At 45.3% G+C, this 24600-nt stretch overlaps 1 protein-coding gene across 3 annotated transcripts in view; it reads left to right on the top strand.

The window, feature by feature from the left end:
• USP13 (ubiquitin specific peptidase 13) overlaps positions 1–24600 on the top strand; it is a 74599-nt gene that overhangs the window by 8617 nt on the left and 41382 nt on the right. For all 3 annotated transcript variants that reach the window (XM_028731629.2, XM_028731631.2, XM_028731630.2), the window contains exons 2-3: positions 2596–2721; positions 8276–8336. In XM_028731629.2, coding sequence (XP_028587462.2) covers positions 2596–2721; positions 8276–8336 — 187 coding nt within the window. The remainder of the gene's footprint in view (positions 1–2595; positions 2722–8275; positions 8337–24600) is intronic.

Raw genomic sequence — 24600 nt, 5'->3', positions numbered from 1 at the left:
CATAAGTTACCGTATTTTTTGCACCATAACACTCACTTTTTTCCTCCTAGAAAGTAAGGGGAAATGTCTGTGCGTGTTATGGAGGGAATGCCTACGGGTGGCATGCCTACGGATTTTCCTCCTCTAAAAACTACGTGCGTGTTATGGTCAGGTGCGTGTTATAGAGCGAAAAATACGGTACATGTACAGTAAACATTATACAGACTGGATAAATGAACTGTTCAACAAGTAGCCTCAGTCCAATCACGGAACGGCAAACCTGTGCCGCCACAACGGCAAGGGTAGCACACTGGAGAATATGAAAAAGTTTTTCAAAGCTGTTTTTCAAAGACTGAACTGGATGAGATGTTCTTCAATGGGTCTTGAGTTGGAAACACAAAGCCGTGTACATGGATCAATCACGGGAAGGCAAATCAAAGCCACCAGCCTGGTAAGAATAACGCAAGTGAGCAAAAGGAGACTCCGGATATATTACAGGTTTCGCTACACGCTTCATCAGTCCAAAAAGCTGCGTGATACAAAACAGCACTCCAATTACAATGTGTGGTAAACCATAAAAATTTGAAAATATCAGTCTCATACTATACCTTACCCAATCATACAAAACAGTTTGCTCAGGATAAAGAAGGTATTCACAGGCACAGCTAGTGTTCAGATTCATAACAAGCAGTTAAATACAGTACAGGTGTATAGAATTAATCATCACATGATTACATGGTTAAAGGTGCAGCATCAGTTTTCTGTTACAACCAAACAACAGTATACATATTAACTCATACATAGCATCCCAGATGGAATTCAGTATTCAAACCCTTTGGATATAAGGTTCCCATTCAGTCAATTTATTAGATTGAAAAGAAATTCTTCTCTTGAATCCTTTTTTTAAAAAATTTAAAATTTTAAAAATGTTTCATCTTTCCTCTTCATTAAGAAATAGAGGCTATCTACAGACTATAATTCAAACAGCCCTTGATAGGGCTAAAATAATTTACAGACAGGGTTTGTTGGTATCGAAACCCAAGAATGAACAGAACAGGATTTTCAGTTCTATAGAGTATAATTGTTTATCTTCCTCTATTGCAAGAGTTATTAAACAACATTGGCATATCACCTCCCACATTCCAGGTTGTTAAAATTTACCAATTTTAGGCAAAAGGTGGACCAGATCATTTAGGGACATTCTTATCTGCACTGATTTATTGGAATATCATAGTGAGGATCCTCGTATGGACTACTGCAATGCGCTCTGTGTGGGGCTACCTTTGAAGGTGACTTGTATTCTCCTTTCGTAAGGTTCCATGTGCTGGGTATATAACTCAAGAGGATATCTTGCTCTGTAAATGTAAGGTTGTTCCATAAAGTTCTGTCGATAGTTTCAGTTACGTTCCGCCAAAAATCTTTAAATATAGGACAGTTAAAAAAACCCATACATTTTAGAGAAGCATTATCCCTACTGCATCTCCAACAGTTAGATACCTCATTCTTAACACTAGAACTCGAGGACCTCCAATGAAGCTGAATATTGGGAGAATTAGGACAGGCAAGGAAAGTACTTCTTCATGCGACACATGGTTAATCTATGGAACTCAATCCCATAAAATGCAATGATGGCCACCAATTTAGATGACTTTTAAAGAGCACAGGGCAAATTCACGGAGGATGAGGCTACTAATGACCACGAACCATGACGGCTGTGTTCTTCCTCCGAAGCTGCTTGCTGGAAACTGAATAATAATAATAATAATAATAATAATAATAATAATAATTTATTTATACCCCACCCATCTGGCTGAGTTTCCCCAGCCACTCTGGGTGGCTCCCAGCCAAGTGTTAAAAACAGTACAGCATTAAATATTAAAAACTTCCCTGAACAGGGCTGCCTTCAGATGTCTTTAAAAGAGAAGATAGCTGCTTATTTCCTTCACATCTGAAGGGAGGGTATTCCACAGGGCGGGCGCCACTACTGAGAAGGCCCTCTGTCTGGTTCCTTGTAACCTCACTTCTCGCAATGAGGGAACTGCCAGAAGGCCCTCGGCGCTGGATCTCAGTGTCCGGGCTGAACGATGGGGGTGGAGACGCTCCTTCAGGTATACAGGACCGAGGCCGTTTAGGGCTTTAAAGGTCAGCACCAACACTTTGAATTGTGCTCGGAAACGTACTGGGAGCCAATGAAGATCTTTCAGGACCGGTGTTATGTGGTCCCGGTGGCCGCTCCCAGTCACCAGTCTAGCTGCCGCATTCTGGATTAATTGCAGTTTCCGGGTCACCTTCAAAGGTAGCCCCAACGTAGAGCGCGTTGCAGTAGTCCAAGCGGGAGATAACCAGAGCATGCACCACTCTGGCGAGACAGTCTGCGGGCAGGTAGGATCTTAGCCTGCATACCAGGTGGAGCTGGTACAGAAGGGGAGAGTGCTGTTATGCTCTGGTCGTACGTGCATGTTTCCTATAGGCCTCTGTTGGGCCACTGTGAAAACACTTCTTTGGACTAGGCAGGCCTTTGGTCTAATCCAGTAGGGGCTCTTACCTTCATGCCGAAGGATCCAATTGGGTTTCTTTCACGATGTAACCGCTCTCTTTCTCTCTTCTCCTCTTCAGGATTCCGAAGGAGGCCTCTATGTGTGCATGAACACCTTTCTGGGATTCGGAAGAGAACATGTGGAAAGGCACTACCGGAAGACGGGTCAGTGTGTGTACATGCATTTGAAGCGGCACATGAAAGAGGTAGGTGCTGTTGGGGCCACGCATCTGAAGGCTCCGTCGAAAGCTATTTCCTTCTATTTGAGAATTAAAACAGCTAGCCTGAAAATAATAATTGAAGATTGGTATTAGGGCTTGTGCTTTGTAGTTCAGGCAGGCATATTTGGAGACTCCCAGCTGTAGACAGTACCTTGTGTAAGCAATGCGCGTACGCAATTGGTTTGCTGGGAAGCTTTTGGCGGCTTTTGCATAATGGCCCAATGGGCGTTGGTTGTTGAGAACTCTCCTGGGTCAGAAAAGAAGTCTGTCTTAGTGTAACATTCTGTTTCTCCCAACCAGATCCTTGCAGGAAGTCCCACAAGCAGAACACGAGGGCTGTAGTCTCCACCCTCTCAGTGGCAGTGCTGGATTTATGTATAAGCTAAACAAGCTATAGCTTAGGGCCCCACTCTCTTGGGGCCACCCAAAAAATTTAAAGGACAGAAAACTTGATGTACATTTCCAAAATATAAGACAAGTTCAACAATTACTTTGATAAAATGCGTATTTTGTTATGTGCAAATGGCTTTAGATACATGTTAGGTCCATAAATTACCATATACAGTGGAACCTCGGGTTGCGAACATGATCCGTGCAGGAGGCACGTTCGCAACCTGCAGCGTTCGCAACCCACAGTGCTGCTTCTGCGCATGCGCGGGTCGCGATTCGGCATTTCTGCACATGCGCAAAGCGTGATTTAGTGCTTCTGCACGAGCGCCGAAACCCAGAAGTAAGTAACCCATTCTGGTACTTCCAGGTTCGGCGCGGTGCGCAACCCGAAAATACATAACCTGAAGCGCCTGCAACCCGAGGTACCACTATAGCATATATTCAACACAAAAAACAGTGACAATTTGTTGTTGACAACGGACAGATGGACATATGAAGGGCCCCATTACCTTCAGTAGCTTAGGGCATCATCAAACCTAAATCCGGCCCTGGTGGTGATGCTGGTATCTAAAGTTGGTTGCTGGGGGTCGTATTCCAATAACATATGGAGGGCTACAGGTTCCCCATCCCCACTTTAAGTTGTGAGGTTGAATGCCCCTGATAATGTAAAGGACTACGTGGGGTGGTTATGGGGAAGGCTATGCTAAGTTCACTGTGGCATATTTATCATTAGTAGTTCAGCTGATGGGGAAAATCGCCCTTGCAAAGCGCAGTTGAGAACCTTTTCGGGTTGCCATGAAGTGTTCTACTTGTCCTCTCATCTGCTTCCCATTGCTGAGTTGTAATTGCCCCTGCACATCCTTATCCCTTACAACTGCTGCCTACCAATCATAAAAATTGCTTCTGTTGTTACAGCAACACTGTTTTGAGTCCACTTCCAGGTTCTTTTTCTAAAAAATGGACTGGTGACTTATAGTTGAAAAGACCAAGCATCACTTTAACGGCAGGAGGAAGAGAATATATCCTAATGCACTGTGCTTGGTCTCCTCTAGAGAAACGGTTTGCTGCCCTGCTTCTTCCAGAAACAGTGCACTCTCAGAGCAGCAGCTATAGCACTGTATTTTTTAACATGGAGCAGTGCTGTGGGTGCTGCCGATCCTAATTTTTAAAAGGCTTGTTCTGGTATGCATGGGGAGGCGAGGAAGTAGTTTGGGAGGGAAATCGTAGTAACTCTGGTGCACATAATGAGCGTTGGGCAACAACCGGTCTCGTGGATAAATATTTACGGTGCTGCTTTAGTGTTTGGCACTGACCTCCCAGGGAAATCTTTCCAGCAGGTTGAAGGTATGCACTGAAGACATGTACCAGTAAGTTTGGCTTCAAAGACTGTTTACATGTCAACAAGACATGTAACCTCTTCAGCCCTCCCTGGCAATGGAGGCTAACATAGCCGCTGTCCCAGCAATGATAGGTCAAAGTTGGTTACCCTGTTCCGATTGCCCGTGTGTTCTTCTGCTGCCCCGTTGACCACGTAAACACAGCTGTTTGCACTCTGTACCAGGGAGGTTCCACCTCTGAACCTCCCCACTAACCCCTCACGCTAAATACGATAATATATGGATTTATTGGAGGTATCAAAGTTGTGTTTCTACCCCCCCCTTCAAATATGCTTACTCTTGGTTTCACGAGCCATGGTTGCAGTCTGCCCAAACAGGCCTTGAAATGAAGATATCTGTGTGGAATAACAGGTGTATTTTTTAAATTTGCAGACTGTTTTGTGATTAGACCATCACCCGTTTGAATTGACTTTAAAAATACATGAATCGGCTGTCAACTTTGCTCTGCGGGATGGCTCAGTCGGTAGAGCAAGAGACACTTAATCTCAGGGTTGTGGGTTCGAGTTCCACGTTGGAGATTTATGCATCGAAAGGGGGTTGGACTAGATGACCCTTGTGGTCCCATTCCAACACTACAATTCTTTCTTAGGAGAATGAGGCTATCCATCTCTCTGCCTCGCTAAACTGTTGCTGGGATTTCAGTTTTCCTTACGATGAGTTTTTTAAACTTGAGATGTTGCATACGCCTGGCCTTCCAGATATTGATCTCTGCGGCCTTTTGCCCTGCGCTCTTTGCCTTGTTCTCTGGACCCAGCGTATCGCCTTTTGTATAAAGAACACCTGCTTATGTGTTCGGTTATCCTTTGGTGATATCCAGTGCTCACTGGAAGGACAGATCGTGAAGCTGAGGTTCCAGTACTTTGGCCACCTCATGAGAAGAGAAGACTCCCTGGAGAAGACACTGATGTTGGAAAAGATGGAGGGCACAAGGAGAAGGGGGCGACAGAGGACGAGATGGTTGGATAGTGTTTTCGAAGCTACCAGCATGAGTTTGACCAAACTGCGGGAGGTAGTGGAGGACAGAGGTGCCTGGCGTGCTCTGGTCCATGGGGTCACGAAGAGTCGGACACGACTAAACGACTAAACAACAAATCCTTTGGTGATGACACCTACTGAACCTGCATCAGTCTTTGAGAGCTGTTTCACACTTTACAGAAAATAATGCACCCCTAGATCTGTTCTGCAATCTTCGAAGGGGCAGAAAACAATTGCCTGGGAGTGGAGACTGATAGAGACTTTTGAGCAAGTTTCCAACATCCTATCCTCACTTCAACTAAGGGGGGGGGGGGGAAATGTGGTTGGCACAGGAGCCCCTGCTCACCTTTTCAGGGTGAAAGTGTGTGGACTTAAAGTGAGAAGGGCTGTCTGTGGCTTGGGGATCAGTGTTAGAGCAACCGCTTAGCACCCAAAAAACCTCAGTTTAGTCACATGAAATGGAGAGGCACCAAACTGTGTTCATCTTAAGTCCACATGCATTTAACCAAACACATGAATTTCTGTTTGCTTGCGACGTGTCCAGCAGCTCTCATTTGTTTTACATGTTCAAGAGGAAAACTGAAAGTTGAAGGAGAGTCAGCGATAGATGAGGGCCCTACCCCTTTTATCCTGGGATAAATAGCAAGGATGATATCTCTAGGAATAAGGTAAAGGGTAAAGGGACCCCTGACCATTAGGTCCAGTCGTGACCGACTCTGGGTTTGCGGCTCTTATCTCGCTTTATTGGCCTAGGGAGCCGGCGTACAGCTTCCGGGTCATGTGGCCAGCATGACTAAGCTGCTTCTGGCGAACCAAAGCAGCGCACGGAAACGCCATTTACCTTCCCGCCAGAGCGGTACCTATTTATCTACTTGCACTTTGACGTGCTTTAGAACTGCTAGGTTGTCAGGAGCAGGGACCGAGCAACGGGAGCTCACCCCGTCACGGGGATTCGAACTGCCGACCTTCTGATTGGCAAGTCCTAGGCTCTGTAGTTTAACCTGCAGCGTCACCCGCATCCCTATCTCTAGGAATAGTGTTCCATTAAAAACACACACAAAAACCTAATGATCTGGAAATTACACACTGAAGGTGTGCGCAAGAATTCACTGCTTCAAGTAGCTGTCTCAGGATAGCAACAGAACCTCAGTACAGACCCTCCATTTTTCTGGATATGTTTTCACACTTTGGCAGAATTTCCCCTCGTTTGTCCCCCCCCCCCCCCTTTTAACAATGAGTAGTGTGATAGCTGACAGATGTAGCAATGGAATGGTTGGAGAAGCAGTACATATGATTTGGTTGTTATAAGAACTTGGAACATCTTCATTGCTAAGCATGATGGACTTTGGGTTTTGGGGTCGAGGGTTTTTTATTTGCTTTCTATTTATTTTTGGGATGGCCCTCTTTCGAAAACCTACCAGTTGCCATAATGTCCATCGAAAAATTGGTTTAGACTCCAATCCTTTTGAGCTTTTGGAAGGATTTAAATGAAAATGCTTGAATTTAGGGTAACAGAGAATGAGATGCAATACTCGACCCAGTAGATCGGGGGTTTGGCACCCAAGTCTTATGCATCTAGGGATGTGACGTTGGCCATACCAATACTACAAATATATATCTGTTTCCTTACCAGTGTGTCTGTCTTGGCTTCCCCCAAATCATCCCATTGACTTCAGTTCGGTGAGAGTGTTCAGTGTTCTGTGTTACAGACCCAGACCCTCCCTTTCCAGGGACAGTCCTGGATTTGCAGAAGCCCTCATAGTTTCTGATTTGATCCTGGAATGACCCGCTTTTCCTTAGGACATCCCTGTTTTAATTGGAGAAATGTTGGAGGGTATGGCGTTATATGACCTCCAAGTCAATGAGATAAGTAACTATGCAACCTTTTTAGAAGACATTTGAAGACAGTCTTGTATAAGGAGGTTTCTTAATGTTTCATTGTATTTTTATATATGTTGGAAGCTGCTCAGAGTGGCTGGGGCAACCCAGTCTGGTGGGCAGGGTATTATTATTATTATTATTATTATTATTATTATTATTATTGAATAGGACGTGCCTATTGGAGGGCATGTGGACCCTTACTTCTCCTAGAACAGCGGTTCTCAACCTGTGGGTCCCCAGATGTTGTTGGACTACAACTCCCATCAGCCCTGAGCTCTGGCCTTGCTAGCTAGGGGTGATGGGAGTTGTAGTTCAACAACATCTGGGGACCCACAGGTTGAGAAAGGCTGCCCTAGAAGTACAATTACCATGATTTCATGGTGAAAGGGAATTGCTGTTAACCCTGGTTAATGTGCTGCGTGGCTTCCTCAGAATGAATCTTGGAGGCAGAGCTTTGATCAACAACTCAAGGTGCTAATTGTCGACTAGGGTACTTGAAGGCAAAGGAGAAAAGAGCTCAGGTACCCTTTAAACAGGTGCATAGGAGAAAGAGTGTTAGCAGGTGTTGCTTGACAGGCAAGGATAAGAGGAATTGCAGCTGCCGAAATCCCCTCTTCTTAACTATCTGTTAAAGCCTGATAGAAAATAAATACCCTTGGCTGCACTGTCAGCTATGATTGATGATGATTAACACTTTACATTTGCCTTTACAACAACAGTGCAAAGTGGGAAAGGATTCACTGCCATGCAGATTTTGCACTAGACTGATTTGATTCCAGTTTCCTATTTTATTTTTCTGAGTATTTTATTTTTCTTGTAGTGACGACGTGAGTTAGACTTTTAACCTTTCTTCTTCTTTTTCTCTCCATCTCCTTTTTCTCTCTCTTTCTTTCCAGAAAATAACAGGGGCATCTGGTGGAGCTTTACCTAAAAGGAGAAACACCAAGCTATTTTTAGGTATTGTAAAGAGCCGTTTTCAAACCTTGTTCTGACTAACTAACACAGGTGCATGTTTGAGGTGGGTTTCTTGTTTTTGTTTTGCGTTCCAGTGGCTTTTGTGTATTGAAGTTTCTTTTTCACAGATCGAACATACATTATTCTGATGATAAGGGGAGCATTTTTAAAATCAAATTTTTTAAAAAAGTTCTCGTTATAAGCTTGCAACCCATGGAGACTGCTTTGGAAAAAAAATAAAATCTTTCCAATGCTTTTTCTCCTGCTTTCTTTCTGCACCCATCTGTGTCCTAATAACCCTTTGCATGTGTTAATAAATTAAACCTTGAAAAGAAATTGAACGGTGGAGACAGCGTTAGGCCCCAAGGTCAGGGAAGAAGTTTGAAATTGAATTCCTGACTCCAGAGTTGCCCTTGCTTGTTTGGCCACAAGGCTTTTGTTCTCTCATAAGACGGACCGAGTTAGCGAGTTCAATTGGTTTCCAGTAAAAAGACTTGCTTTTTTTTTTTTGGTTAGAAATCTATTGCCGCTTTCTTGGGGTGGAAGTCTGAATCTGATTTGTGTGTGCATTCGTTTGGCTAAAATCAATGGGACTTGCGCACGTGTAAGTGTTCACATTTGTATATATGTGAATGTGTTCGCATATCAGTTCATGTGATATGTATGTGAGACTTGCGACTCTTTTTTCCTGTCTGAGCTCCTCAGCCTTTTAAGAAGTACAGATCTGAAGGGATGAGGGGGAACCGTGAGGAAACAAGTTAGTTGGGGGTCCCACTCACATTGAGACTGTGTTTAGGCAAACGTACTTTAGAAGCCAAAAGACTGGGAGCCAGCTGTAGACTTTAATTTGAAATTGAGTCATTTTTGTTTGGTTTACAGGTCTTAGGTGCTTTAAAATACAACTCAACCGGTTCAGTGAACGCACATAGTGCAGGGAGGAAGGTAGGGGGTCTGTTAATGAAAAAGATGAGCCCTTTCCTTTGACTCCACCTCAATTTTAGCCAAATTGTCTCTCCTCCAGGCGCATAGGTTTGCAAAACCCACCGATGATCTGAGCAATGATTCAGGGAAAGGTGGCACCCGCTAAGTAGTTTTAAGTATGGGTTACAAAAATCAAATAGTTCAGTTTTCATGGTTTTGCTGCTGCTGCTGCTTCTGTTTGGCCAATGTTATCCCCTTTCCTGAACCAGTAAGTCATATTTTGGTGTTGTGAAACTGATCCCCAGCGGTTGATCCAAAACTAGCTCTGTGATGTGTATTGTGATAAATATTAGAGGGAGCTCAGCGATACCTTTTTTTTGTTTGTGTGCATTTTGAATAAGACCTTGCTCTGTGTTTTCATTTATTTACTGCTTTTTCAGTCTTACAAGAAAAAGTCTCAAGGCGGCTTTCAAATGAACTAGAACGAAACAGCCAGATTTTATTTTATTTAATCATGATTTACAAAAACGAATATAATGAATAAACATAAGTGGGTTCAAATAAGCCCCCTCCCCTCCTTCCAATGCCCCTTGGTCCCAGAATGAACCCTCCCCTGTTATTAGGATTCAGGTTTTGGTTGAGAAGGGGGCCTGTGGTTGCCTAGCAACTGCAGCTCAGCTTACTGCTTCCCTAGAGCTGTCAAAATGGCTGACTGAGGCTGAATGCGGCCTGGCGGTCAGCAGCATGGTCAAGGACAGGCTAGCAGCTTCTGGGAATGCCTGGCAAGCTGTCAGTTTGGCACAGCCTTTAGGGTTACCATTAGGGACAAATTCCTTATTAGTCCAATGGGTGAACTGGCTTTGACTCAACTAATATGTCCTTCTCCCAACTGTTGTTCATGAAGCTCTCTCCTCATTCTCTTATTCGCATTTCCTTTAAATAGATGGTTCCAAATGGCTTGACTTCTTTTGTTGTTGTTGATGACGGCGACTCTGTTTTAGTGTAGAGAAGGTGACTCATTAGGATCACAATGTCCTACTGGCTCTGCTTTATTGTTTCTGACCAGTTGGACGTCTTCTCCTTTCCAGTTTTGTGTGTGTGTGTGTGTGTGTGTGTGTGTGTGTGTACAAGTTCCACAGAGAAAAATAACAGAGGCACAAGTAGCTGTTCGGATTTCTGTGTTGTCCGTACTGGAGGGGTTAACCCCCCCCCCAAATAAAAACATTTCCCGCTGGCTTGATCTGAACAATAGCTTAGTACCTCATCTGAGAAACCTAGATATATGGAATGTGACTCTTATCACAACTGCACAGTAGCTGAAATCATCCTCTGTCCTGCCTTTTTGATGCCACCTCCTTTATTATTATTTTTCCAGCATTCAGAGTAGGGTTTTTTTTTGGAAAATCAATTGAGCCAAATTAATGCAACTGAAACTTTATAAAATGATTTCTCTCCTTCCACATCACCACAATTTATTTTTGGGAAAATCTATTCTTTTCCAGTTCATCAACTAGCCCAATTGTGAGTATAGATGAGATTCCCGCTGCACCAACATAAGCATCACAATTCTGCAACCCACATTTTTAGCTTAGAGAAATGTTTGCGTCTACCTGTGTTTTTCTGCTGCCACAGAGTGACATCTAAGTGATGTCTAATTGACAGAAATGGGATAGCCTCTGTTACATAGGGTGGGTTTTTTGTGGGGGGTGTGAACATTCAACCTACTACCCAACTCATTTAGCGCTTAAGCCCATAAATAGAGATGCTATTGTCTGAAACAGGGAAGAGTGCTGAATATTGGTGATTTAAAGTACCCCCTGAATAAGTAGCATAGCATAGCATGGGGTGGAGGTGGGGAGGGTGCTTTATTTCTGTCAAAAATGCAGTGGTTTTTAGGAGTACTTGAAATCCCCCCCCCAACTTGTAAAAAGCAGTAGATTAATCTAAGAAGGACAGGCAGACTGGTAGTCTACCATTGCAGTTGGTAAAGATGGGAAAGTGGTCTTGCCTTGTTTATCATTTTATGTACCCCTGATGACGTATCAAAATGATGTGTGAACAGAGCCGCAGGTTGACTGCAGGTTATTGCAAGGAGGTTTCTGGTTAAGTGAATGTATAAGATGTTGAAGGTTGTTGTTGTTTAGTCGTTTAGTCGTGTCCGACTCTTCGTGACCCCATGGACCAGAGCTCGCCAGGCACTCCTGTCTCCCACTGCCTCCCGCAGTTTGGTCAAACTCATGTTCATAGCTTTGAGAACACTGTCCAACCATCTTATCCTCTGTCGTCCCATTCTTCTTGTGCCCTCCATCTTTCCCAACATCAGGGTCTTTTCCAGGGAGTCTTCTCTTCTCATGAGGTGGCCAAAGTTTTGGAGCCTCAGCTTCAGGATCTGTCCTTCCAGTGAGCACTCAGGGCTGATTTCCTTCAGAATGGATAGGCTTGATCTTCTTGCAGTCCATGGGACTCTCAAGAGTCTCCTCCAGCACCATAATTCAAAATCATCCATTCTTCAGCGATCAGCCTTCTTTATGGTCCAGCTCTCACTTCCATACATCACTAATGTTGAAGGTACTGATGAGCAATTGTATTATCCAGTCTGACAGGGGCTGTGTAAGAAAATTTGATTGAATAAAAATATGTAACGGTTTAAGTGACCTGCTTTTTATTAAATGAAGGAGCTGTGGCAGAGAGGCAGTAGCAATTTTGAACTTCTGAATCCCCACCTAGTGAGCTGTATCATTATCTTGAAGATTTTTCCTACAGCTGGTTGATGGTTTGCTCACGTACGCAAGCGACAACACTTTCTATCCCTATTTCAAATGTGAGTTTAACCTGGAATTGAAAAAGTGTTGTCTTATATATGCACATCTTCAATTTCCCTGAACCATTTCCAACATGAACAAATAAGACAGTTGGGGACTAGTTATTTCACTTAGCTGGGATAGATGCTTTTGACCAGTGCTTTTTCCCCTAAAAAAATGTTTAGGGGTATGCATACCCCTGCGTCCCCCCAGAAAAAAAGCATTGCTTATGACTGTTTTGCAGGCTTGGAAAAGTTCCCAACGTTCACTGCAAAAATAGCAATGAGGAAGAGAAAATAAAACTAATCACAACGTGTGAGTAAAACAGAAATGGATTGACTAGCACAGAAAGCACTATGCAATTAGATTCAGCCTTACTTAATCCCGCATCAAAAGGTACCCGCAAATGCAGCCTGCCAATCCTGTTTGAACATTTGTTGCATTCTTGCTTGTAATGCTCTTTGAGGTAGAAACCTATTAAGGACATTAAATTCCCTCCAATCCCTTCTGTATTAGAAGCATCCTTAATTGATCGCCTTATGCAAATTTGCAAGCAAGCAATTGCAAAGACAGAGCGGAGGTTTCTTTTTCAAATATTCCATATGCGGTGGCTCCCATTTCTTGTCTACTGCCTGTATTTGTGGAGAGGGCTTCAGTCATGATACACCACCACATACGGTGTTTCTCAGGCATTTGCAGTGCTGGTCTAAAAATTGAAACCTCTGCATCATGGTGCGTGATCCTAGCTGTCTATCCAGGGGCTGGGAGCTAATATGTGCAGGCATTTCCTACGGCTGACATTGTAGTGTGAGTTAATCTCAGCCAAGCCTTAGCTTGGCCATAGATTCATTGCAAAGCCTCATTTCCCCCATCTGTGAAATGGGAAGAGTGACGCTGTGTCTCACTTATAGGGTTGCTTTCAGCGTGAATGAAGTAAAACCTATCTGAATTGCTGCACTGTTGGAAAGATGCAGTAGTCAGTTGTTGGTTGGGACACTTTATTTGGCTTGGGATACCCGCCTCCCCCCTCCCTGTTTCTATTTCATTTTGAGTCTTTAAAGGTGCATGCTGTTGCATGCATGCCACAATGCCGTGAGTGTCTCGCCATAAAATTAGGCCTCAGGGCCCTGGCTAAAGTGACCCATTCCAAAGTTAACAGCATAGCAGATTCTGGTAAGATGCATCATAAACCCTAAATTGCCCTGTAAGCTCGTTTTTCCAAGCAGGCAGATAATGGTTCCCAGAGTGCATATATTATTCATGGTCAGTTTTTATAAGCTTGATTTGCTGCAAATAGAACTTTCTTCCCCTGAATTCTGACCAAGCAGGCAGATCCCATTTTCTCAAACACCTGATTTTGCTGATTAGCAGTGGAGTTAACAATAATTTACAGAATTGATGCTTTTGAATTATGGTGCTGGAGAAGACTCTTGAGAGTCCCATGGACTGCAAGAAGATCAAACGCATCCATTCTTAAGGAAATCAGCCCTGAGTGCTCACTGGAAGGACAGATCGTGAAGCTTAGGCTCCAGTACTTTGGCCACCTCATGAGAAGAGAAGACTCCCTGGAGAAGACCCTGATGCTGGGAAAGATGGAGGGCACAAGGAGAAGGGGGCGACAGAGGACGAGATGGTTGGATAGTGTTTTCGAGGTTACCAGCATGAGTTTGACCAAACTGCGGGAGGTAGTAGAGGACAGAGGTGCCTGGCGTGCTCTGGTCCATGGGGTCATGAAGAGTCGGACACGACTAAACAACTAAACAACAACAAAACCCATTGTTATGCCTCCCCCTGCCCTGATGCTGTTGAACTTCCACCATCCCCAGTCAGTATGTCAAGTGATTGGGGCAATGTGAGTTTGACGTATATTTAATGTTTAGTTTTATCAGTATCCTTTAATGAATGTTGCATTTTCCTTGTAAACTGCTTAGAGGTTCTACTACAATCAAGCAGTACTGTATATACGTTTTGTTAAATAAAATAAATCAAGGCGTTGCTTTGTGTAAACCACTTTGAGGCTTTTGCGAATTAAGTGGTATATGAATTTTGCTAAATTAAAAAAATTCCAAGAACATGTTGGCTACCCAATAATAATTCTTTCAACAATCCTGTATGGCAGACCAAAATTGACTTTGATTTGGCATCCACCTTCATGGTGGTCTCTTATCAGTTTTCTCTGGCAGATGAAGACCCCCCTTTATCAAATGACCCTTCCCACATGTTGGTATATAGAGGTATACAGTTGGTATACCAAGGCTGTTGGATGTTTGTATGTTTCTAACTGGACTATTTGCTGCTGCTGCATTAGATTTGATGGCACCAGCAAATACTTTTTTGCTGTTTTGAAAATGGAGGTGCGCATTAGGTTCGATGGCGCATTAGATTCATGTAAATATGGTATATGTAAAAGGTAAAGGTAAAGGGACCCCTAACCATTAGGTTCAGTCGTGGCTGACTCTGGGGTTGCAGCGCTCATCTCGCTTTATTGGCCGAGGGAGCCGGCGTACAGCTTCCGGGTCATGTGGCCAGCATGACTAAGCCGCTTCTGGCGAACCAGAGCAGCACACGGAAACGCCGTTTACCTTCCCGCCGGAGCGGTACCTATTTATCTACTTTGACGTGCTTTCAAACTTCTAGGTTGGCAGGAGCAGGGACTGAGCAATGGGAGCTCACCCCATTGTGGGGATTTGAACCGCCGACCTTCTGATCGGCAAGTCCTAGGCTCTGTGGTTTAACCCACAGCGCCACCCGCGTCCCTATGGTATATGTAATAATGAGCAAATGAACATGGAATGGGGTTCTCCCCGCCTCCCAGCTTTCTCATTCAGTCAAGGCTGCAGCAGCTCATACCCTCTGGGATGGGATGAAATACAGAGATAAAAGGGAAGTCCGCACTTGTGCGCGATCCTCTTCTTATCTCCCTTCCTTGAGTGCAGTGGGCATCCTCTTTGGGAGCCCAGCTCGGGATCCGATTTATACTGCTATTAATAGCACATTCAGTTGGTAACATCTAAATCTGATCTGGGCATGTCTAGTCAAGCAGCCCCCCGTTTTCTTTCCCCTTCCAGCGTGTTAGCTTACGGCTCCCTTGTCTGCCTGCAGCTGGGCTTCAGCTGCTGCTTTCAGTCAGCTGGTGGCCAAGTGTTTGTCATCGTCCGTCACTAGAGTGACGTGCTCGTTGAACTTGGCCAGATGGCATCTGAAGGAAATTTACCCTACTGACTGCTTGCCCAAAAATAACAGCTTCTCGGCCCGTCTTCTCTCCCTCTGTGCTCACCCGCCTTCCCCGCAGGCTTACACCATCGCTTATTTTGCTTTGCCTGCTCTCGCCTATTCTTTTTAAAGTGCGGTTTTGGTGACCTTCGGTTGTGACTCTTCTGATGACCGCACTGTTTTAAAACTGTGGTTCTGATTCACGGAGCTTCCAGCCCCATAGAAGGGAATTGTAACGTACTCTCTGCATTAGCTTTTTTAATAATAATAATAATAATAATAATAATAATAATAATAATAATTTATTATTTATATCCCGCCCATCTGGCTGGGCTTCCCCAGCCACTCTGGGCGGCTTCCAAAAGAATATTAAAATACTGTGATACATCAAACATTAAAAGCTTCCCGAAACAGGGCTGCCTTCAGATGTCTTCTAAAAGTCTGGTAGTTGTTGTTCTCTTTGACATCTGGTGGGAGGGCGTTCCACAGGGAGGGCGCCACTACCAAGAAGGCCCTCTGCCTGGTTCCCTGTAACTTGGCTTCTCGCAGTGAGGGAACCGCCAGAAGGCCCTCGGTGCTGGACCTCAGTGTCCGGGTAGAACGATGGGGGTGGAGACGCTCCTTCAGGTGTACTGGACCGAGGCCGTTTAGGGCTTTAAAGGTCAGCACCAACACTTTGAATTGTGCTCGGAAACGTACTGGGAGCCAATGTAGGTCTTTCTAAGACCGGTGTTATATGGTCTCGGCGGCCGCTCCCAGTCACCAGTCTGGCTGCCGCGTTCTGGATTAGTTGTAGTTTCCGGGTCACCTTCAAAGGTAGCCCCACGTAGAGCGCATTGCAGTAGTCCAAGCGGGAGATAACCAGAGCATGCACCACTCTGGCGAGGCAGTCCGCAGGCAGATAGGGTCTCAGCCTGCGTACCAGATGGAGCTGGTACACAGCTGCCCTGGACACGGATTTAACCTGTGCCTCCATGGACAGCTGTGAGTCTAAAATGACTCCCAGGCTGCGCACCTGGTCCTTCAGGGGCACAGTTACCCCATTCAGGACCAGGGAATCCTCCACACCTGCCCGCCACCTGTCCCCCAGAAACAGTACTTCTGTCTTGTCAGGATTCAATCTCAATCTGTTAGCCGCCATCCATCCATTTTTCAAACCTTTTAATAAGTTTATCTGGCAGCAGCTGGAGTCCTTGCTGAAGGGGAACAATGGAGATCCTCTCAGTGCTACCCAAACACCTTGAAGTGCTCATCAGTTTTGGAAGAGAGTTCTTTATCAAGATGGCTTCTGTGTCATAGAAGGACAGCAACATCCAGAGAATTGTTCAGTTTTCTATTCCAGCATTTTGAAAGAAAGATACCCATTTCATAGAATTGTAGAGTTGGAAGAGACCATGTGGGTCATTGAGTCCAACCCCTTGCAATGCAAAAATCTTTTGCCCAACATGGGGCTCGAACCCACGACCTTGAGATTAAGAGTCTCATGCTCTGCCAACTTCACACACATTTTAAGGGATGGTGAACTTAAATTTATTTCATGTCTCTTCTATCTATCCCTTCATAAACTAGAAAATATTGCAGGGCTCAGCAGGGAATTCCCAGAGAGCGGAATCCTGTAAACATAGATTAAGGTTAATTATATTACGCCCTTACTTGAGCAAGGAAAACTTGAGTACCTGATTTTCACACTTTAGGTGCAGAAATAGGGGCAGGAAATCTCAGGCCATGACCCTCAAATGTGGCCACACTGTCTGGTCCTTGGACTCTCTGCAAGTCCGTCGAAACTAGCCTACTGCGCAAGGGTAATGTTTACATTTGTTGCTCCACCCACCTCTGACTCCGCCCAGCACTGGTATGTGGCCCTCAGCAGATTGCCCAGCAGGAAATGCGGCCCTCAGGCTGAAGAAGGTTCCTCACCTCTGTGCTAAAAGGTTGGCTTGAAAAGCTCTACCTTATACTAAAGGAAAAAGAGATGGATCATGCAGCCATCTCTGATGTGTAAAAGGGACACTTGTATCATCCTCTGCACAAATATCAGATATTTTGCAAAATAGATGAAAATCAAAGAGACCTACCATAACATTCATGCTGAGCTTATGTGAAGTGATTTATGTGAAAATGTGCAGAGTGTCTTTTTCCTCATTACACACAGTTTGGGGAAGATCTTGGAGATCAGGTTCCAGATCAGGTTCAGGCTAAGGCGTTTTTGAGGCGTCCTTGTTTGCAGGAGCGAGCATGGTGTTGTTAGGTGGTTGTTGTTGTTGTTGTTGTTTAGTCGTATCCGACTCTTTGTGACCCCATGGACCAGAGCACGCCAGGCACTCCTGTCTTCCACTGCCTCATGGTCAAACTCATGCTGGTAGCTTTGAGAACACTGTCCAACCATCTCGTCCTCTGTCGTCCCCTTCTCCTTGTGCCCTCCATCTTTCCCAACATCAGGGTCTTTTCCAGGGAGTCTTCTCTTCTCATGAGGTGGCCAAAGTATTGGAGCCTCAGCTTCACGATCTGTCCTACCAATACTAAAATATAGGTTTCAGATTACTAGTCACCTGCGTGGCTGGGCACCAGGAATTTTTCTAGTATTGAAATATTGTAGAGTTTTAAAAGCACTTTTGTCAATTCCAAATACGTGGCCTGCTTCCTGAAACTTGATACAGCTTTTCCTCAATGAAAGTCTTATTTCCCTAGCACCTTTAGCATGATTAAAACTATATTGTAGAAGTTTTATGTTCCCTTCTAAAAGAACCCTGTGAAAGAGATCATTAAGCTCATTGCTCAAACTCATCTGGTCCAGGAAATAGTTGCTTGCATTGAATAAATACTTGAACCCAGGAGTTCCATATGAAGCACTTGTTTCCATTAGACTTTTTGACTTGTAAATTGTCAGAAAGGACAACGCTGTGGCATTTATAAAATAACTGAAATGCTGCTTGAGACTTGAAGACCAAGATCCTAATTTCCCATAATTGCTGGGTAATTCAAGGGATTAGTTAGTTGACTGAAATAATAGAACCTTTCAACTCCAGGTCACTGCTTCACTTCCTGATGGGGGTCATTCTTGCCAGCAAAGTAATTAACATCCAGTTATTGGAAAGTATTCTGACTTTAAGTAGGTGAAATTCCCATGTTTCCATTTGGAATAGACCCACGTTTTGTAATGGGTGCGTTATGCCAATAATGAATTGTCCTCAGTGGTTAATGAAGTGAAGAAATAAAAATATTGGCCATTGTGATTGAAAAGAGCTTGCTGCAGAGAGCAATCTCATCTTTTCCCTTCTTTTAGGTCAAACAATGTGTGGAAGGCAAGGGAAAGGGTGTGCAGTCTCAAAGTTTCTTGTTCCTCTGGGTAAATTGACCACATACAGCTCATTCCATACTTTAAATCTGAGATTGTTCATGAAGGGGTGTGCATGTAATTCAGGTGTCTGAATTTTTGGCAGCTTATTTGGAATTGTGTGTGAATTAGAGGGTCAAACTAGATCAGGGGTCTGCAACCCGCGGCTCCGGAGCCACATGTGGCTCTTTTACACCTTTGCCGGGGCTCCGGGGCGGATACTAGCGAGGGGAGGAGGCGCATTGTGCGCCCCGACACTCCCCACTGTGGCGGGCACTGTACTGGCTGTGACGTCGCATGGGGGCGGTGCGTGCGTTAGTCACGCACCGTCCCGATGTCACCTTCCCACCCACTGTCAGATCGCGGCTCCGGAGATATATTTGTTTTAAATGTTGCAATGGTTTTGCGGCTCCCAGTTTCTTTCTTTCTTCGGAAACGGATCCAAGTGGATCTTTTTGTCTTAAAGGTTGCAGCCCCCTGGACTAGATGACTCAGTTTGTGTTGTGAAGGACCCCCCCCCCCCCAATTACACAACATAATGCTATTATTTCCTCCATGGCAGAATTGTTTTCTGTTTAGTATCACCAGGGCTTAGACCCAGAAACTCTCTTCGCAATGGCAGGCGTGAGACTGAGAGTACTTCTGAGCAAGTACAGATTTTGTTATTTATTTGTCTTTTGTCTCACCCACAGCCCTAAATCACAGCCTGACTCAACACCTAGGATTAGGAGGCAGGCTGTGCCTTTCAGTCTAGACACTGAAGCTCAGGATCTCCTCTCTCTAAAAGAAGGAAAGTTTACTACCCGCCTTCTCGACCCCTTCTTCCCCAATCTTATACTGTATACAACATTAAAGTCTCACATCAAATATAACTGATCTATAAAAAGCACTTCTTGATCTGAAAACTGAGACAATGTATGTACTTTTGAAACCCAAGTAAATAATAATAATAATAATAATAATAATAATAATAATTTATATCCCACACTCCGCAGCCGAAGCTGGGCTCAGGGCGGCTAACAACAATAAAATAGTACAACATTCTAAAATCATTCCATTATAAAACTAATTCAACTCAAATCATTAATAAAATCATTAATAAAAACTTTTTTTAAAAGTGTATACACACTTGTGTATATTTTCTGCTTTGCATGTAAGTGTTGAATTGTGGGAGATATTTGTTCTATTAGGTATGGTGTTTCATCATTACCTTTTGGCTAAAATAAATATGATTAGTTTTAGCAATTGGGAGAAGATTCTGTAATTGCATTCCCCAATAACTGATTGAGCATCCTTTCCTACATGTGAGCTGGGGACTTCCTCTCTGATTTTCCACCTGTGTATGGGAATGGGCCGTTGGCGAACTAAACAATCTATGGTCTTTTAAACTGTGGGTTTTTTAAATTGGCTTTTGATTGTTACTGTGTTACGTACTTTGTGTTCTTATATTGTGAACTGCTCCGTGAGCCTCAGGTGAAGGACTGAATTGAAATTCAATCAATGAGTGTGAACTGGGAGAGAGCCATGGTTATTACTCTGGTTGCATCTGTCTGGAGTTGTTGCAGCCATTGTGATCTTGGAAGAAGCCTAAGACTGATTCCTGGTACAGCCATGGCACGACCCCTGGCTGTATTGGTGACCCTGGGGGGGGGGGGGAGTTCCTAGTTGATGTGCATCAACAGGGCTCCCCCTACTGGTGGTTAACCCTTCTGAGACTTCCTGTAGGCGGTCAGGAGTCAGATATAGTCTGTTTGGTTCCAATGCCTAACCCAATACCACTCACATTCTGTAACCAATAAAGTTGTGGCCTTTTTTAGCCCATTCACCTAAAATACTTGAGTCAAGTGTCTTTATTCCAGCTAAGGGGGAGAGTTCAGGGCCTTGCCACGCAATGGATGTTTCCAAAGTGCCTATACAGTGGTACCTGTTGTTACAAACTTAATCCGTTCTGGAGGTCCGTTTGTAACCCGAAACCGCTCATAACATGAGGCGCGCTTTCACTAATGGTGCCTCTTGCTGCTGCCGTGCCGCCGGAGCGCGACTTCCCTTTCATCCCGGGACAAAGGTTGCAACAAGGGCCATCTACTTCCGGGTTAGCGGAGCGCATAACCCGCAGCATTCGTAAGGGGGATGGTACGTAACACGAAGTACCACTGTATGTAGGAGAGCCTGGGGGGGTATAGGAAAGGGGTGGTTGGCAGAGTGGGCAAAGGAGAGAACTGACCTTGAGCGTCTGCATGGTTCGTGTTGAACTGGTATTGGGGAAACCCAAACTGAATGTACTGTTTTTGCAGCACATTTACTAGCAGAGTGAATGGAGCGATGAATGACTGTAGCCTGGGGATTGACAAGATATATTGGAGTGTTTGGTGTGCATTGGCAGGAAGAGTGACATTGGATGAGCTTGTGAGTATTGTCTGATTTGTGGTTTTGCCGTAGGGAAATTAGTAGTATTTAAGAGGGATTCTGGATATGATGTGTTTGTGGGGGTGGGGCTGAGCGCTGCATGTTGTGAGTCAGGCCTTGGCAAGAGGGGAGGGATCCCTGGCTCTTCAGATGTTTCGCAATGTGGTGCCATGTTTTTTTTTCTTTTTGTGGATTCTAAATTTTGTTTGGTATTGTAGTTCATCAGTCTCAGTATTTATAGATAGGGATACAGTGGTACCTCAGGTTAAGTACTTAATTCATTCCGGAGGTCCGTTCTTAACCTGAAACTGTTCTTAACCTGAAGCACCACTTTAGCTAATGGGGCCTCCTGCTGCTGCTGCGCCGCCGGAGCCCAATTTCTGTTCTTATCCTGAAGAAAAGTTCATAACCTGAAGCACTATTTCTGGGTTAGCGGAGTGTGTAACCTGAAGCGTATGTAACCTGAAGCGTATGTAACCCGAGGTACCACTGTATTGTATTGTTGTAACCAGCTTATTTGTTAACATTTGTTTATATAAAATATATAAACATTTGTTTATATATTTGTTTATATATTACACCAGTGTACAGGGGGCTGTACACAGTCATAATAATAATAATAATAATAATAATAATAATAATAATAATAATAATAATAATTTATTATTTATACCCCGCCCATCTGGCTGGGTTTCCCCAGCCACTCTGGGCGGCTTCCAGCTGAATATTAAAAACAGTACAGCATCAAACATTAAAAACTTCCCTAAAGAGGGCTGCCTTCAGATGACTTCTAAAAGTAAAATAGTTGTTTATTGCTTTGACATCTGCTGGGAGGGCGTTCCACAGGGCAGGAGCCACTACCGAGAAGGCCCTCTGCCTGGTTCCCTGTAACCTTACTTCTCGCAATGAGGGAACCGCCAGAAGGCCCTCAGCGCTGGATCTCAGTGTCCGGGCTGAACGATGGGGGTGGAGACGCTCCTTCAGATATACTGGACCGAGGCCGTTTAGGGCTTTAAAGGTCAGCACCAACACTTTGAATTGTGCTCGGAAACGTACTGGGAGCCAATGCAGATCTCTCAGAACTGGTGTTATGTGGTCCCGGCGGCCACTCCCAGTCACCAGTCTAGCGGCCGCATTCTGGATTAATTGCAGTTTCCGGGTCACCTTCAAAGGTAGCCCCACGTAGAGCGCGTTGCAGTAGTCCAAGCGGGAGATAACTAGAGCATGCACCACTCTGGCAAGACAGTCTGCGGGCAGGTAGGGTCTTAGCCTGCGTACCAGGTGGAGCTGGTAGACAGCTGCCCTGGACACAGAATTAACCTGTGCCTCCATGGACAGCTGTGAGTCCAAAATGACTCCCAGGCTGCGCACCTGGTCCTTCAGGGGCACAGTTACCCCATTCAGGACCAGGGAATCCCCCACACCCGCCCGCCCCCTGTCCCCCAAAAACAGTACTTCTGTCTTGTCAGGATTCAGCCTCAATCTGTTAGCCGCCATCCATCCTCCAACAGCCTCCAGGCACTCACACAGGACCTTCACCGCCTTCACTGGTTCTGATTTAAAGGAGAGGTAGAGCTGGGTGTCATCTGCATACTGATGAACACCCAGCCCAAACCCCCTGATGATCTCTCCCAGCGGCTTCATATAGATATTAAAAAGCATGGGGGAGAGGACGGAACCCTGAGGCACCCCACAAGTGAGAGGCCAGGGGTCTGAACACTCATCCCCCACCACCACTTTCTGGACACGGCCCAGGAGAAAGGAGCGGAACCACCGTATAACAGTGCCCCCAGCTCCCAGCCCCTCTAGACGGTCCAGAAGGATGTTATGGTCGATGGTGTCAAAGGCCGCTGAGAGATCCAGCAGAACTAGGAAACAGCTCTCACCTTTGTCCCTAGCCCGCTGGAGATCATCAACCAGCGCGACCAAGGCAGTTTCAGTCCCATGGTGAGGCCTGAATCCCGATTGGAAGGGATCCAAATGGTCCGCATCCTCCAGGCGTGCTTGGAGTTGTCTGGCAACCACCCGCTCAATCACCTTGCCCAAGAATGGTAAATTTGAGACTGGGCGATAGTTGGCCAAATTGGCTGGGTCTAAAGATGTTTTTTTTAAGAAGCGGTTTAATGACCGCCTCTTTCAGCGGGTCTGGGAAGGCTCCCTCATAGAGGGAAGCATTCACCACCCCGCAGAGCCCATCGCCCAGCCCTTCCCGGCTCGCTTTTATCAGCCAGGATGGGCAAGGATCCAGGAGACAGGTGGTCGGTTTCACTTGTCCAAGCAGCCTGTCCACATCCTCGGAGGTAACAGATTGGAATTGATCCCATGTAACAGGACCAGACAGAACTCTAGCACTCTCCCACCCTGGCCCTGCTCCCACGGTGGAGTCTACCTCCTTCTGAATCTGAGCGACTTTATCTGCAAAAAACTTTGCAAAAGCATTGCAGGAGATCTTGGGGTCCCTACCAGGCCCCGGTGGTGCAGGTGGTTACGATAGATTGCGAACTACCTGAAAAAGTCTCCTCCTGCTGTTTTCTGCAGATGCAATGGAGGCGGTGAAGAAGGCCCTCTTCGCCGTTGCCATTGCCACTTGGTAGGCTCGACGTTGAGCTCTAGCCCATGTCCGGTCTGATTCAGAATGAGTTTTCCGCCACCGGCGCTCTAGCCGTCTCAACGATTGTTTCATCACCCTCAGCTCCGGGGAAAACCACGGGGCTGTCCGGGCTCCATGCAATCGGAGAGGGCGCTTCGGAGCCAGACAGTCAGTAGCCCTGGTTAACTCCGCATTCCAGCGGGCCACCAGGGAATCAGCTGAAAGGCCATCAACTTGGGATAAAACATCCCCTACCACTCTCTGGAAACCAATTGGATCCATTAAGTGGCGGGGGCGGACCATCCGAATCGGTCCCACCTCCCTGCAGAGGGGAAGGGTCGCGGAGAAGTCCAGTTGCACCAGGAAGTGATCTGACCATGGCACTTCTTTTGTTTCGCTTTTAGATAATGTCAGATCACCAACATCTGTAGAGGTAAACACCAAGTCTAAGGCATGTCCGCGGCTATGAGTTGGGCCAAACTTATTCAGGGACAGCCCCATGGAGGCCATGCTTTCCACGAAGTCCCGAGCGGCCCCTTGTAAGGTCGTGTCGGCATGGATGTTAAAATCCCCCAGGACAACCAAGCTAGGTGTCTCCAGGAGCATATCCGCCACGACCTGAAGCAGCTCGGTCAGGGAATCCTTGGTGCTACCCTAAAGGGTGTACAGTCGAAAACAGCCAATATAAACAATACAGTAAAAAATCAATAGTTTAAAATGTCCAGTTCACAAACCATTGCACCAGCTATACTAAAACAGCCACCCACAACTGGAACCAGAAGTCTTCACTGTTTAGGGCCAACAGGGATTGCTTGGCTGATGGATGAAACCTTGGTTTGCACCTCTGGGCGATGGCTCCCATAAGAACATACCTGACAGGTGGGAGAAGCAAACATAAGCTCAGAAAATATGCTGAAGTCTTCCAGGTGTTTCTCTCTCACTCCAGTCCTCTCCTCCAGCAAGCCAAGAGGCTGCCTTGGTATTAAGTGTTGTATATATACA

Source organism: Podarcis muralis, chromosome 6, assembly GCF_964188315.1.
Source record: "Podarcis muralis chromosome 6, rPodMur119.hap1.1, whole genome shotgun sequence".
Lineage (NCBI taxonomy): Eukaryota > Metazoa > Chordata > Lepidosauria > Squamata > Lacertidae > Podarcis > Podarcis muralis.
Note: the sequence above shows the minus strand (reverse complement) of the source record. Positions and strands in the feature narration are given on the sequence as shown.